The sequence below is a fragment of the Gigantopelta aegis genome, chromosome 14 (assembly GCF_016097555.1).
Source record: "Gigantopelta aegis isolate Gae_Host chromosome 14, Gae_host_genome, whole genome shotgun sequence".
Classification (NCBI taxonomy): Eukaryota; Metazoa; Mollusca; class Gastropoda; order Neomphalida; family Peltospiridae; genus Gigantopelta; species Gigantopelta aegis.
Window position 1 is genome coordinate 19,555,222 of NC_054712.1, and position 14,969 is coordinate 19,570,190.

The following is a 14,969-nucleotide window of genomic DNA, read 5'->3' on the forward strand; positions in this document are numbered from 1 at the left end:
AAGTTGGTGTTCAGAATAAATTATACTTTAAAGTGATTAAAAACAGATTGTTATAACAAAGTCAGTGTTCAGAATAAATTACAAGTTACAGTGATTAAAAACGGATTGTTATAAGAAAGTCAGTGTTCAGAATAAATTACAAGTTACAGTGATTAAAAACAGATTGTTATAACAAAGTCAGTGTTCAGAATAAATTACAAGTTACAGTGATTAAAACAGATTGTTATAAGAAAGTCAGTGTTCAGAATAAATTACGAGTTACAGTGATTAAAAACAGACTGTTATAAAAAAAAGTCAGTGTTCAGAATAAATTATAACTTAAAGTAATTAAAAACAGTGTTATAACAAAGTCTGTGTTCATAATAAATTACAAGTCACAGTGATTAAAACAGACTGTTACAACAAAGTTGGTGTTCAGAATAAATTATACTTTAAAGTGATTAAAAACAGATTGTTATAACAAAGTCAGTGTTCAGAATAAATTACAAGTTACAGTGATTAAAAACGGATTGTTATAAGAAAGTCAGTGTTCAGAATAAATTACAAGTTACAGTGATTAAAAACAGATTGTTATAACAAAGTCAGTGTTCAGAATAAATTACAAGTTACAGTGATTAAAACAGATTGTTATAAGAAAGTCAGTGTTCAGAATAAATTACGAGTTACAGTGATTAAAAACAGACTGTTATAAAAAAAAAGTCAGTGTTCAGAATAAATTATAACTTAAAGTAATTAAAAACAGTGTTATAACAAAGTCTGTGTTCATAATAAATTACAAGTCACAGTGATTAAAACAGACTGTTACAACAAAGTTGGTGTTCAGAATAAATTATACTTTAAAGTGATTAAAAACAGAGTGTTATAACTAAGTCAGTGTTCAGAATAAATTATAACTTACTGCAATTACCGGTAAACACAGACCATTATAACAAAGTTAGTATTCAGAATAAATTACAAGTTACAGTGATTAAAATCCATGATCCAGAGTGGTCTGTCTGTACCATCTAGGGGTACGAATGTTCACAGTGATTTTTGTCAAGGCCTACATCCCTAGGGATTAATATAAGTTGTAGAAGCATCACGAGGGGTATATGGCTTTTTATGTACCCTTTGTGTGTTCTTTTACCCCGAGCCGAAGGCGAGGGGGTAAAAGAGCACACAGAGGGTACATCAAAAGCCATATACCCCGAGAGATGCTTCTACAACGAATTTATCTTGCAGACATGTTAAACCATATAGCCAAATAATCAAAATAACACCAGACAATAACTGTTAACAATTTATTAACGGAGCCGTACCACGCGGAGGCGAATGAAACCACTTGCCAGTGACGAAAAATAGTTCCATCGATAAACGAGTTTTTAACTTCAAATGTTTGTAATACGAAATTGTCTGAAACAGATGTTAATAATAAAAAATAAAAAAAACTTTTTTTTTTATCAGAAATGTATGTAGAAAAAATTAAAAATATTAAAAATAAAAAACAAAAACAACAACTGTTGCTAATCGCACATTAATACAATAACACCACGACCGTAATTAGGTGGCCGAGTTCAACATTGCAGCTTTTAAAAGTATTGAAATAGTGTATTTTATGGTAAAAATAAAATTAATTATGTATACTTGATTGATTATCAATGCTATTTATAATCTGATTATTGCTTTAGCATTAACTGGGGTGGCTGGAAACTGTTGGAAATTACAGTCAGGGTATAAGAGAATTTGGCTCTGCCCACAGGGGTATAAGGGATTTGTCCAACGGCAAACAATCAAAGAGATTAAAGAATTTTACATGAAGGCAAGATAAACATTTATATTAGCATTGCAGGACTCACAGCTTTCTGTGTGTATCTAGCCATTTTGTGACCCTACCCCCATTTCTACGTCGGTTATATTTTTACAGAATTGCTAACGGGTGACTATATTAAAAACAGGGCATTTAAGAGGAATACAAAACTTGGAGGATTAGGAGTTGAACGATTGGAGAATTCAGATAATAAACAATATTAAACTCCTTTGAGGACAAGGGTCTCATATAACACTTTTTCTGTTATGTTTCAAAATATTATTCACACTATTTTATTTTTCAGTAGAAATTAACATAAATTTTAGGCTCTACTTACAACAGATGCTCATTTCGACATCCAGTTATTATTTACATCCTATAAATAAAGTTTTGTTACACGATTTTATGTATAATTACACATTTTATAACCCTACCCCTATATCCTGAACAGCGATATTTCAATGGAATTATTAACACTAACTAAACAAAACACATTATAAAATATTGGGCAAGATGGGCAAGGCAAAAGCAAGGAAAATCCGAAAAACCAGCCATTTGTGCCAGGAAACTGAATTGAAGACCAATCACTGTTTGAGTGGATCACTGAGCTGGAACAAGGAATAATTTCCAGATATCCTTTAGCATTCATTGGTACTTCTACCATGGGCCTTGTTGCAAATGATTCTCACATGAGCAGATAGTCTAACAGAAAATGTTTATTAACTATTTTCGCAGGGCTCGAACTTAATGATGGCACCGACGGCAATTGCCGCCATTGAGATATAAATTGCTGTGGGTTGGGAGCATCACCGATGACATGGTTGTGCCGGTGCATAAAAATTACTGCTGTCAATAAAACTCCTTCAATAACAGCAAAATTAATATATCTGGTGTACATTATCTGCCAGTATTTAACATTTGTACATTTTGTAATATTGTGTTACGATTTCTTTTGTTAATAATGATGCAAGTACTTCAATCTGGATTTAGTAACGTAGGTTATACAATTTTGGTTTGTGTGTCCATTTATGGCACTATTTCGGTTGAGAAACAGATGAAACATGTTTTGAATACCAGCTATACATAAGGTATGAAAAAATATTCGGATGTAGAAAGAACCACACTTTCTTCGTCCCTTAGGATTATCAGTGAACATGCAACTATTGGTAGATTCCTAATTTGACAGCGACCCACTCCATGACATAGTTCGTACATAAAGCACACAAAAACTGTTCATTTTTGGGATTTAAAAGGACTTTTTGGGGGTTTGTAAGAAATATAACACAACGCTTATTCTGCAACATATAGTTACTGTACCGGTACCTCATTCTGTATCAGCAAGGGCTGGATAACTTCTAGTATACGTCCAATTCTATCTTGTATATATTTCTGTAAATAAAAACATGAAATGTATTAAAAACTGATTCAGGATTTTGATGGAGTGAGTACCTTACAAAAAGATTTTAGTACAAAGCTTAGAAGGAAAAATATGCTCAAAGGTCAATACATTTAATAACATTTGTAAGTGTGGTCTTTTATTCGTTATTTGCACAATTCAAAAAGAAATGTTTTTAACTATGGCAAATTGGTAACTAAGTCACCACAAATAACCATATCAAAAACTGGAGAACTATTCTTTTGTAAGCCACTCAGAACTGGAACGAATGAGACAAGTACACTGAGTCATTGATTCAAAAGATACAGTATTGGTTTTTTCATAATAGCAATGTTCATAAATAAAGAAAATGTTTTATTTAACGACGCACGTAACACATTTTATTTACGGTTATATGGTGTTGGACATATGGTTAAGAACCACACAGATATTGAGAGAGGAAACCCACTGTCGCCACTTCATGGCCTACTCTTTTCGATTAGCAGCAAGGGATCTTTTATATACACCATCCCACACAGACAGGATAACACATACCATGGCCTTTGATATACTAGTCGTGGTGAACTGGCTGGAGTGAGAAAAATTTCCAATGGGCCCACTGACGGGGATCGATCCCAAACCGACCGCACATCACCGGGCTACATCCCACTCCTTGTTCATAAACGAGAACACAAAAAGATTATGAATCAAGGTAAAAAACCTAACAATAGAAATTATTCATTTGCATTCTGTGACATAATGACATGTGAAAGAAAGTTAAAAGTTTGCTTTGTTTAACGACACCACTAGAGCACATTGATTTATTAATCATCAGCTATTGGAGGTCAAACATATGGTCATTTTGACAGTCATAAAGAGGAAACCCACTACACTTATTTATTGGTAACAAGGGATCTTTTATATGCACCATCCCACAGACAAGACAGCCTTTGATATACCAGTCGTGGTGCACTGGCTGAAACAAGACAAAGCCTAATGAGTCCACTGACGGAGATCAATCCTAAGACTGACCGAGCATAAAGCGAACGCTTTACCACTGGGCTACATCCTGACCCAGCCGTGTTTAAGAAGAACAGTTAAAATGTCTATGAGACTGACGGCTAATTAATCAGAATATACATACAGTACAGGCCTCTGAGAACTGAACATTTGCGTAAGCCATTTATGGGTTACACAGAAACAAATTCAGGCAACCCATTAAGTTTTTACTTAACTCCGTCATGACCATGTAAAGGATATCATGAATTCAATGCGTGAACGAAAAATGGGTTATGCAAACTGAATATCTGCACCAGCGACGCACGAATGAAACTATCACTCTCACAATTTTCAGACGCCTGCAGTACTCTCATAATATAAATACCACAAACCTTTTCTTCATCGCCAATAAAGAAAGCTAGTTCAGTCATTGCTCTGAAATTTAAGAAACAATTAAGTCCTAATACTGCAGACAAAATTAATAATACTAAATTAAATGTAGAACAACATGTAGAACAAAAAAAAAAAATTGTTTTAAATCTGACATGAAATTTACTTAAGGTATGGGGAAAAAAAAACATGTTTAAACTGTGAATGGACAGGATGAACCAAAAAAAAACAGACATGCAAGATTCAATATCTTATATCACTTGATGAGGAAGATACACATGTGCAATAATTTTTTAAAGTAGGTCACAGTGACTTATATATGGTTAGTGATACAACCAACGTTTGATGGTTCTGCTTGCATCAGTATTCAAGATACATGGATTAACAGATATACATATAAAATATTATACATGTATGCCCCATCAAAGACAAGTGTATTGGTGCTGGCAGAACAATTAAGTAGCAAACGATATAAGTCGAGTAGCATTTCCACACCACAATTACATTGTAAGACAAAGTCTGTGATGCCTACTTGGTTAGGAGATGAAAGCCATAATACCTGATAGCATTGTAAGGAACTTGTTTACTCTGCGTATCATCAAGCATTTCTGACAGCAGCGTCATCACCGAAACTAGATGTGGCTTCAGCTGCTCCCCGGCCACTGTTGTCACAGTGTACAGCAACGACATTCCCAGCTGCAAAATTCAATACACATTGGCACCTCTTGTCTACATGCTTTTTAAACCATCCAAGAGTAAATACATACAGTTCAGAATATTTAAGTAACAAATCACAAAAGTTAAGCCACATAATTATTTTATAGTATGGAGGAACAATACATTAATATTGTCCCACACAATCGATTATGGATTTTTATAACCAATCAACAAATGCGTGTAGGTAGAGCCAAACCGATCAATTTTTTTTATTATAATTGATCATTGGAACATCGCTAATTATGTATGTTTTTATGTCCATTATTTAAAGGCTATTTCAATTTTATCAAAAAAATATTGAAAAGTGCTGCAGTAAATATATAGAACTTCACATACGTTGTTTTTGTTTCCAATTTATTGCATGAGTTTATTTTGCATAAGAATATATACCATGAGACCACGTAGCAGTCGAGTGGTATGTTCTTTTACAAAATAAACGAGTTCAATAAATAGGAAGCGAAAACAATGTATGGGAAGTTCTGTATTTATTACATACCTACTTTTATGTTTTACAAAAAGGGTTTTAATTTAACGTCATAAGAATACTTTGTTAAATCTATGATCAAAACTCCTTTCTTGAATTTACTTAACGTTAAGAATCATACTTTGTGGCAGCCTTGCGTAGTGTTTCAAATACGACGTGACGTAATTTGTAAATCATATATGAAGTCAGTAAGAAAAAGGCATTAATGCCAATGAAACGAAAAAGGGAATTCCCTATTTAAAAGTTCCCGTCCAGATCGCACATATGTGCAATACAAAATAAATTTATCACACGCTTTCAAAATGTCTTTATCACTATAGTAAGATTGAATAGGTATGTAATAAATTTGCTTTTTCAATAGTGATGATTTGTATATAGTGTATGTTTAGCGTAGGTTATTTTGTAAGACGTTTGCAGTGCTCATGTCAGAATGTATACAAAGTATACAATAAAATAGATTTAAACTGTACAGCTCATATTTCTTAATTTTATTATATAAAGTTACCCTTTAAACGAAAATCAAATTAACTGCCTCTTAATTCTACTGTTCCCAACATGTAATATTATTTACTTTTAGAAAATGATGTCCATATAAATTGTATATAATATATACCAACTGCTTGCTCCCAGTGACAGTGAACCACATTTTAAGACCCAAAACAAGTAGATAGCTTTAAATGTACTCAAACATTCCCTTCCTTTTTTCCTTTACCACAGGGCTACGTCCTGTCACCCCGTCAAGGAAGGAAGGAAATGTTTTATTTAACGACGCACTCAACACATTTTATTTACGGTTATATGGCGTCGGACAAACGGTTAAGGACCACACAAATACTGAGGGAGGAAACCTGCTATCGCCACTTCATGGGCTACTCTTTTCGATTAGCAGCAAGGAATCTTTTATACGCACCATCCCACAGACAGGATAACACATACCACGGCCTTTGATGTACCAGTCATGGTGCACTGGCTGGAGTGAGAAATAGCCCAATGGGCCCACTGACGGGGATCGATCCCAAACCAACCGCACACCAAGCAAGCACTTTACCACTGGGCTACGTCTTTCCCTCCTCGTCAATGAAGGCAGATTACCAAATCATCTGTTAAAAGAACTACACAACTACAGCCCAAACGTGTTCAGACACGGGTCTGTCAGAATTGTGTTGTAACCCACGGTTACATAACTCAGACGTACGGAATCAGCCTGATCAGTCTACTGAAAGAAATCATTTGTTTCATTTCAACTTATTTTCGTGCTTATATCCAATTAAGGTTCAAGCATGCTGTTCTGGGCACACACACCTTAGCTATCTGAGCTGTCTGTCCAGGACAGTGGGTTAGTTGTTAGTTTTTAGTGGATAGTGAGAGAAAAGAGGGTGTAGTGGTCTCACACCTACTTATTGAGTCATTAAAATTCACTCTTGGTGGGAGGCGGGTACCGGGCTGCAAACCCTGTACCTACCAGCCTGTAGTCCGATGGCTTAAGCACGACGCCAATGAGGCCGGTATACCAGTGAAAGAGATCAACAAGCTAATAAGATTACCCACAAACCTCTCTTTTGGCAACATCCTGGTCCTTGGTACAGGTGAGAATAAATTCAAAGAGCTGTGGCCATTCATTTGTGGGAAGGTCATGCTTCGCAATAGTAGCTATCAGCTGAGACAAAGCATTCGAAACGGTTGGTCTGCAAGAAAATAATGTCAAAACTTACTATTACTATGCGGCCATATTTCAATACCCCATACAAGCTTCAACTAAATATGTTTTTGTCAACAAACAAAAAATCAGTTTCGCTTGATGCAAAAAGAAAAGGAAGAACATAGTGAAATAAAAACAGGGCTTCCAGAAGCTTTATAAAATCCACTAGCCATGGGATTAGTGATTTAAAAATTTACTAGCTACGATTTATAATTCACTAACCCTACTTTAAGTTAATACAATTTACTAAATAATAATAATTATAATAATCAGATATGTCACGTACAGAGGGGGATAGAGCTTAAAAACACTAACACTGGGGGGTGGGATCAGGATATTCATATTTACAAAATAGACTTAACTGCAACATTTATCTCTTTCTTTTTTTTTCACTAGCCGTCGGGCATGGCAATAGTAATTATTCACTAGCCCCACATTGAATATCACTACCCATGGGAGTGGGGATACCATAATCTAGAAGTTCTGAATAACATTTTTTTTATGTTTAACTTGTAAAAGCTGGTTACAACTGTAACACAATTCTGTGCTTTCGTAAAACCCTGGGCGAGACGTAGCCCAGTGGTAAAGTGCTCGCTTGATGCCCGTTTTTTTTGGGATCAATCCCAATCAGTGGGCCCATTAGGCTATTTCTCGCTCCAGCCAGTGCACCACGACTGGTATATTAAAGGCTTTGGTATGTGTCATCCTGTCTATGGGATGGTGCATATAAAAGATCCCTTGCTGCCAATCGAAAAGACTAGCCCATGAATTGGCGACAGCGGGTTTCTTTCCTCAATATATGTGTGGTCCTTAACCATATGTCCGACGCCATATTATAACCATAAATAAAATGTGTTGAGTGCGTCGTTAAATAAAACATTTTCCCTCCTTCCGTAAAACCCAGATTTAAAGTCGGGAGTGTAAGTTAATGAAATGGAATCCCCAAATATCTATATTAAATCATGTTTATGATTCGGACCGAATTCTAGAAAAAAGATAAAAATAAAACAGCAGTAAGTCAACCATGGTAAAGATTGTCGTCTGCTTAGTTAATTGTCTTGATTACTTTATCTTCCTAAACAATCTCTTTGACAGGGAACATTTTGTTCAGTATTATGTCACAACTGGCTACACATGAAGAGAGATCACTACACATTTATATACCATGATGTTAAATACTAACATGTTGCTAATAAAAAATAAAAATAAAACGTTCCCTATTTGATTATTCATCTGTTTACCTGTCTCAACCAGTTCAAGGTAGTTGACACAAATTTTGAATACATGTATGACAAAATCGAGAAACTCTAATTTCAAGCTCTGTGAAAAGACAGCTTTCTTCACTGTGGGCGAGTAGCCTGTATAATGCTGTTTACTTATAGCACTTGTAATGTACGATTCAAAACACACTAAGACTTGTAATGTCTCTCACATGAAACTCATTTAGTATTCTGTATTCATACAATTTCAAACATACATGTAGCAATATTTTTGTGGGTATCAAAAGAATAAAATGGTTATTTAAGCAATACTTGTTTTCGTTTTGATGTGCAATGGACAAGAAGCGTACATACATATACATATACATGTAGCTGCTAATATGCATGGTATTAACAACTTACTCTCTGGCATCAACAAACAGCTGCAGGATGTTTTCACGAATGCTGCAAGAAAGAAAAACAACCCGAATGATTTAAAGCAAGAAATCCACTGAATTAATTGTCAACTCTACCATAAATTGGTTTTAAATCTGTGATGTAAAATTCAAGATTAAAGGTGCTACCTCAAAGTTGCAAAATGGCAGCCTTTTTCCAAAATTATTAATCATTGAGTTTTGCTTTGAAGTACAAACATTATACCTTCAACTACATGTATATGCCCATAAAAAAAGAATAACCAAATAATTTAATTTATTAGTAGAAAAAATATATTGTTATTGTTGCCTGTAGGTAGGTTTTAATACACCTGTAGGTAAACCCAACTGGTTTAATACACCTGAAGGTAAACCCACCTGTTTTAATACACCTGTAGGTAAACCCACCTGTTTAATACACCTGAAGGTAAACCCACCTGTTTTAATACACCTGTAGGTAAACCCACCTGTTTTAATACACCTGAAGGTAAACATACAGGTACCTCTGTTTTAATACACCAGGTAAACATACCTCTGTTTTACTTCATTTGGTAAAGAATTCCACTGCTTCACTCGGTGTATCTTTTTTCTCAATAACACAGCTGCATACTGTCGTACCTTCAAAAGAAATATACTACATGTACTTTATTCATCACCATGGAAACAGAATTTATTAACTACACCCCTAATTACATGCAAGTGTCTGCACTTTCTCAATAGTATTCTATTCTTTGGTATTCACAAAGTTGAATCACTTGAGAAGCAAGGTCCAGTTAATCACAAATATAATGGTACATGGTAATGCAAAAAGTGACCCAAAATAAATAGTTTCCATACACCTCCTGAAAGTCAAACACTTACCATACAGAAGCAATCACCATTTACCATCTTTTGGAAGGTATGATGTACATGTACATGTAAGTGAGCAACTGCCTGTCTCACTTGGGGAAGCCTGTTCAATATACATATATTTATTCTTCCACATCGATGCTTACAACAACAAAATCACAAAAACTGGTATGCATATAGTTTTAAGCTTATTTTTTCCCAAAGTCAAATGGAACTGTATCTTTAGAAAGAACTATACATTTCATCAGTGATGACTGAATATGGTTTAATTAAACAGAAATGACTGTTAATGAAAAACAGTTACTGTTAATTAAATTTAACCTATTAATTCCTACCTGAGCAGTGGGTGATGCTGCAAGAACTTGACACAATGCTGACAAAGCATCTGGCTCCTTGAAAAATTCCTTCAACTGCTGTGTCGCCTGTCAACAGTAATACACATAATTCAGTCTAGCAATGTAATAGATTGTGTGCCTATAAGTTCAAAGGGTGGCCTTATTAATGAATAATAATAAATGAACAATTAAAAACTTAAATCAAAACTAAAGACCAAAAACATGTTAACTAAGTATTTTATTAAATTTTATTATGATAATTAATAATACATATACAGTCAAACATGTCCTAGTGGCAACCTGTAATCAGCGGTCACCTGCCTAAAGCGCACACTTTTTTCCCTCCCAAATGATTTATAATGTAAATGCACCTGTAATAAGCGGTTACCTGTCTAATGCAGTCACCTATCTAACGCGGCCAGCGGCCACCTAAATCGGATCCCAAATCGCTAAAATACCTGTATTAAGCGGCCAAATTAAACGTTTACTGTTATATAAAAGGGATATTTTAACAACAACGATAAAGTGCAGCAAATAACTGATCTTCACACCTTCAGGAATACTAGTATCCTTTCAGTCCCAACATGTCAGCTGTGTATCAATTAAGAAAGTATGACTTGGAATAGATCTAATTGCCTCTGCAGATGCACATATGCCTTTGCCATATATTTTCGACTTGATTGCCATAAATTATGAAATCCTCAAGTATTTTAATGTAGATATATATCATGTGTTTTGCCTTGTTTTGGTTCATGTGTAGAAAAATTAACTTTGAAGGTAAAACATAAAAATAATTAGATCAATATATTTAAAATGGGCTGCTTTGAACTTCTTACTCATTGACTTACTGTGAGTCTGGGCATGTAATTACTAAAAAAAAGGGAGAAACAAAAACTCAACATGGTGCGAGTATAATCAATATGCAATTTTAATTAAATTATATTAGAGAGGTTTCAATAACTCACGGTTAGCGTCACGACTACATTTAGTTAAATGAATGATGACGTATCCGTAACTGTTTACACGGTTAGTGTAAGAGGTTTTGATGACATTAATAGTTATGTATAGTAGAGGGTGCAAATTAAAATGGTGGCATCCAGTGAGCTGCTTCGTTTCGCAATTGAAAATGAAGACATTGACATGATATACATTCTTTTCTCGAATGAACCCATTTCAAGGGGTTACTTATGATGTATTGTGGCCCAGGTTTGACATAACACAACTCAAAAGGGTACGCTCGGTTTATATTCGACCCCCCTCCAGTTCTAGATCACGCTACGCCCCTGTAACAATGACTGTATTTACAAAATACATATTTTGTTTGTTCACTAGGCTTTTAATTGTACAGAAGGGTATTTTAAAGTGCTGGATTGTATTTATGGAAACGAAAACACACACACACAAATGCTGCCCCCACCCCCACCCCCCCACCCCAAACACACACAACACAGGAAAGAAGAATGGGGAATGAAAATTTTCAAGCATGCTAACAAAAAATAAAATAATACTAAATTAAGTAATAAATAAATAAATAAATATTTTATTTCTAAAGTATAACAAGAACAGCTCCTTCAAATCATCAAGTTGACATGAGTACACGTTTAGTGTTCCAAGTTGAACGGCAAATTTGGCTATCAAAACAATCAAACATATATTAAATATTCACACCAAGACTGTCTATCCGCGGTCTGACTATTTACCCCAAGACACCCCAAAACACCACCAAGACAACGCCAAGACAACACCAAGATACCCCAAGACTCCATAAATATTTATAAAAATTAATTAAAGTGTACTATTTTATAAAATATTTAGTGGAAAATAAAGTAAAAGAATTAATTTTAAGCCTAATTAAAATGACAGCTGATTATACACATGCACACGTATAGAGTCGAGTCGGGTAATTCCATACAGGTTTGGATGGAAGTTCGTGTACAGCACACTGCAGACAGATGGTATGCCTGAATAACACTAATACTGAGTGATCTCCCTTTTGTGAAGTGTAAAATGTTGAGTATTTTGAGTATGCTCCGTTTCAAAATTATTTACGAATGGTTTACCGTCCGATATTGGAAGCGAGTAATGTCGTACACCAGGTGGGTAATTTCGTACACCATATCGGGTAAGATCGTACAGTTGGGTAGCTATGAATAAAATGTCACCAGGTCGATATATATTTGGATTGCATTTGATAATGACAGGAGGTGGGATGTAACCCAGTGGTAAAGCGTTCGCTTGATGCGCGGTCGGTCTATGATCGATCCCCGCCGGTGGACCTACTGGGCTATTTCTCTTTCCATCCAGTGCTCCACAACTGGCGTAACAAAGGCGGTGGTATGTACTATCCTGTCTGTGGGATGGTGCATATAAAAGATCCCTTGCTGTTAATCAAAAAGAGTAGCCCATGAAGTGGCAACAGTGGGTTTCCTCTCTCAATATCTGTGTGGTCCTTAACCATATGTCTGACGCCATATAACCGTAAATAAAATTTGTTTAGTGCATCGTTAAATAAACATTTCTTTCTTTCTTTCTTTTTTTTTTGATAATGACAGATGCATGCTTTCAGGCTCGGATCCACTAGACTTGTCATCCCAGTGGAACTGAGGAAGGACATTTTGACCCGAATTCATGATGGCTATCAAGGTATTGTAAAGTGCAGAGCTCTGGCCAAGTGTTCTGTGTGGTGGCCAGGACTATCTCAACAGATCCAGTCCATGATAGAAAACTGTGCAATATGCGAGAAAGAGAGAAAAGCTAGACCTGAGCCATTGAAGCCGAGCAGTGTTCCGGATTTCCCATGGCAGAAAGTGGGAATGGACTTGTTTGACTGGTGTGGTAAGCAGTATCTACTTGTAGTAGATTATTTCTCTCGTAACATTGAGTTGGCTTATCTACAAGCCTCGACCTCTTCAGAGACTGTTATTGTTTACTGCAAGAGTATCTTCGCACGACACGGGATTCATGAAGTTGTTCAATCAGATAATGGACTACAATTTGCATCCCAGAAATTCAGAAGATTTGCTACAGAATATGGATTCACCCATGAAACCAGCAGTCCTCATTATCCGCAAGCTAATGGAGAAGCTGAAAGGGCTGTGCAGACGGTCAAGAATTTTCTGTTGAAAGCTGAAGACCCATATCTGGCGCTACTACAGTGCGACTCCTCTCCAGTGTGGTTTCAGTCCAGCAGAAATGTCCATGGGCCGTTGCCTGAGGACGAGAATTCCAGTCGTCCCTGCCTTGCTTACTCCTGATTGGCCTAAGCTGGCTGACATGAAGTTGGCATGTGCAAACCAGAAGGAAGTGCAGAAAAAGAACTTTGGCAGGTGGCACAGAGCCACTACACTTCCGACTCTGTCACCTGGAGATCAGGTGTGGATCAAAGAACCGACTGAGATGAAGGGGGAAGTTGTGAAGCCTATTAGTCTGAGATCTTATGCAGTCAGGACATCGACTGGGCTACGCAGAAGGAATAGGAGGCACCTAAATCGACGAAGTTCAAGTCCGCCTCCTCATCAACTGATCAACGCTGCAGTGTCATCAACCTTGCCTTGCCTGCAGAGGACAATATTTCTATGGATATCGATCCTGTACCAGTGAAGTCTGAGGAGACCATGACAGAGTCCGCTTCAGCATCATCATCGTCGTCTTCTGATGTAACAATCACCCATCCAAAGGGGACTATAACTAGAAGTGGTTGTGTAGTTAAAGTACCACAAAAACTAGACCTTTAAATGTGGGAAGTTTCGTTTTAACTTGAACTGCATAGAGGTATTAGTTTCAGTAGTTAGCCAGTTTCTTATCTGAACACTGCAATTAGGACTGTTATTTGGAACATGAAAGAACAGTTAAGTCGGGAAGTGCAAAATTAAGTTTAATCTTAAAGAAAGCGGGATGTAAGGTTAGAGAGCATCTAACATAGTTTAGGGATTTAATGTACAGAAGTACATACGGGGAGTTACCCCTGGCATGGAATGGTAGTCTTAGATATTAAACCTTGCAGCATACTAAAAGTGTCACGTTCTTATTGTTTATCGTTACAAGGACTTAGAACCTGTACGCCCAGGTCAACCTGACACGATAAAAAACATCCCTTTAAATGATTTTTTAGCTTTTATTTTGTACATTTTTCTTTTTTTAAGGATGGCAATGGTCTAGACATATTTGCTGTTGTGTCGTAAATAACATTACAGACTCGTACTGTCACACCAGTGACCAGTTCTCCGTCTGGCATGTACGTTAACATTGTTTTTATTATTAATTGTTATTGTTGTTATAGATGTTGTATGTTTGTTTCGTTTTTTATCTGTTTGCTGACACCAGCTTGTTTGGTAATTTGCAATAAATTGAATTGAATTGAAAGTAACTAACTGTAATACCGAGTGTAGTCGCACGTGTCGGACAGTCGCACTGAGTGAGTGACTCACTGACAGCTGTCTAAGCAACTCAGCCAACTCGGCAACTGGCATTAGAAGTTGACAGACTCACAATCCTTTCGGTCTAACAACAATTCACACAACATATCTCATTATCTGGTGTACAATACTACTTACCTCTTGTATTACAGTATTATCGGGTTCTAAAAGTTTGAGGAGAATTTGCTCTAAGGACGCTGCCATTTTTAGTTGATTTATTAATCTCCCAGCCTGGAGAGTCAAACATGTTCAGGAGGGCGAGTGCTCGCAGTATTCCACTAGACTGG

At 36.1% G+C, this 14,969-nt stretch overlaps 1 protein-coding gene across 1 annotated transcript in view; it reads right to left on the reverse strand.

Annotated features, from left to right (window-relative positions):
* The window catches only part of LOC121388322 (importin-4-like), a 56,741-nt gene extending 41,797 nt beyond the window's left edge, over positions 1-14,944 (reverse strand). The window contains exons 1-8 of the mRNA XM_041519617.1: positions 14,821-14,944; positions 10,268-10,354; positions 9,616-9,701; positions 9,073-9,114; positions 7,304-7,436; positions 5,110-5,246; positions 4,553-4,595; positions 3,110-3,175 (exon numbers count right to left, since the gene is read on the reverse strand). Of these exons, the coding sequence (XP_041375551.1) occupies positions 3,110-3,175; positions 4,553-4,595; positions 5,110-5,246; positions 7,304-7,436; positions 9,073-9,114; positions 9,616-9,701; positions 10,268-10,354; positions 14,821-14,886 (660 nt within the window). The 5' untranslated portion in view covers positions 14,887-14,944. The remainder of the gene's footprint in view (positions 1-3,109; positions 3,176-4,552; positions 4,596-5,109; positions 5,247-7,303; positions 7,437-9,072; positions 9,115-9,615; positions 9,702-10,267; positions 10,355-14,820) is intronic.
* Between the last annotated feature and the right edge of the window lie 25 nt (positions 14,945-14,969).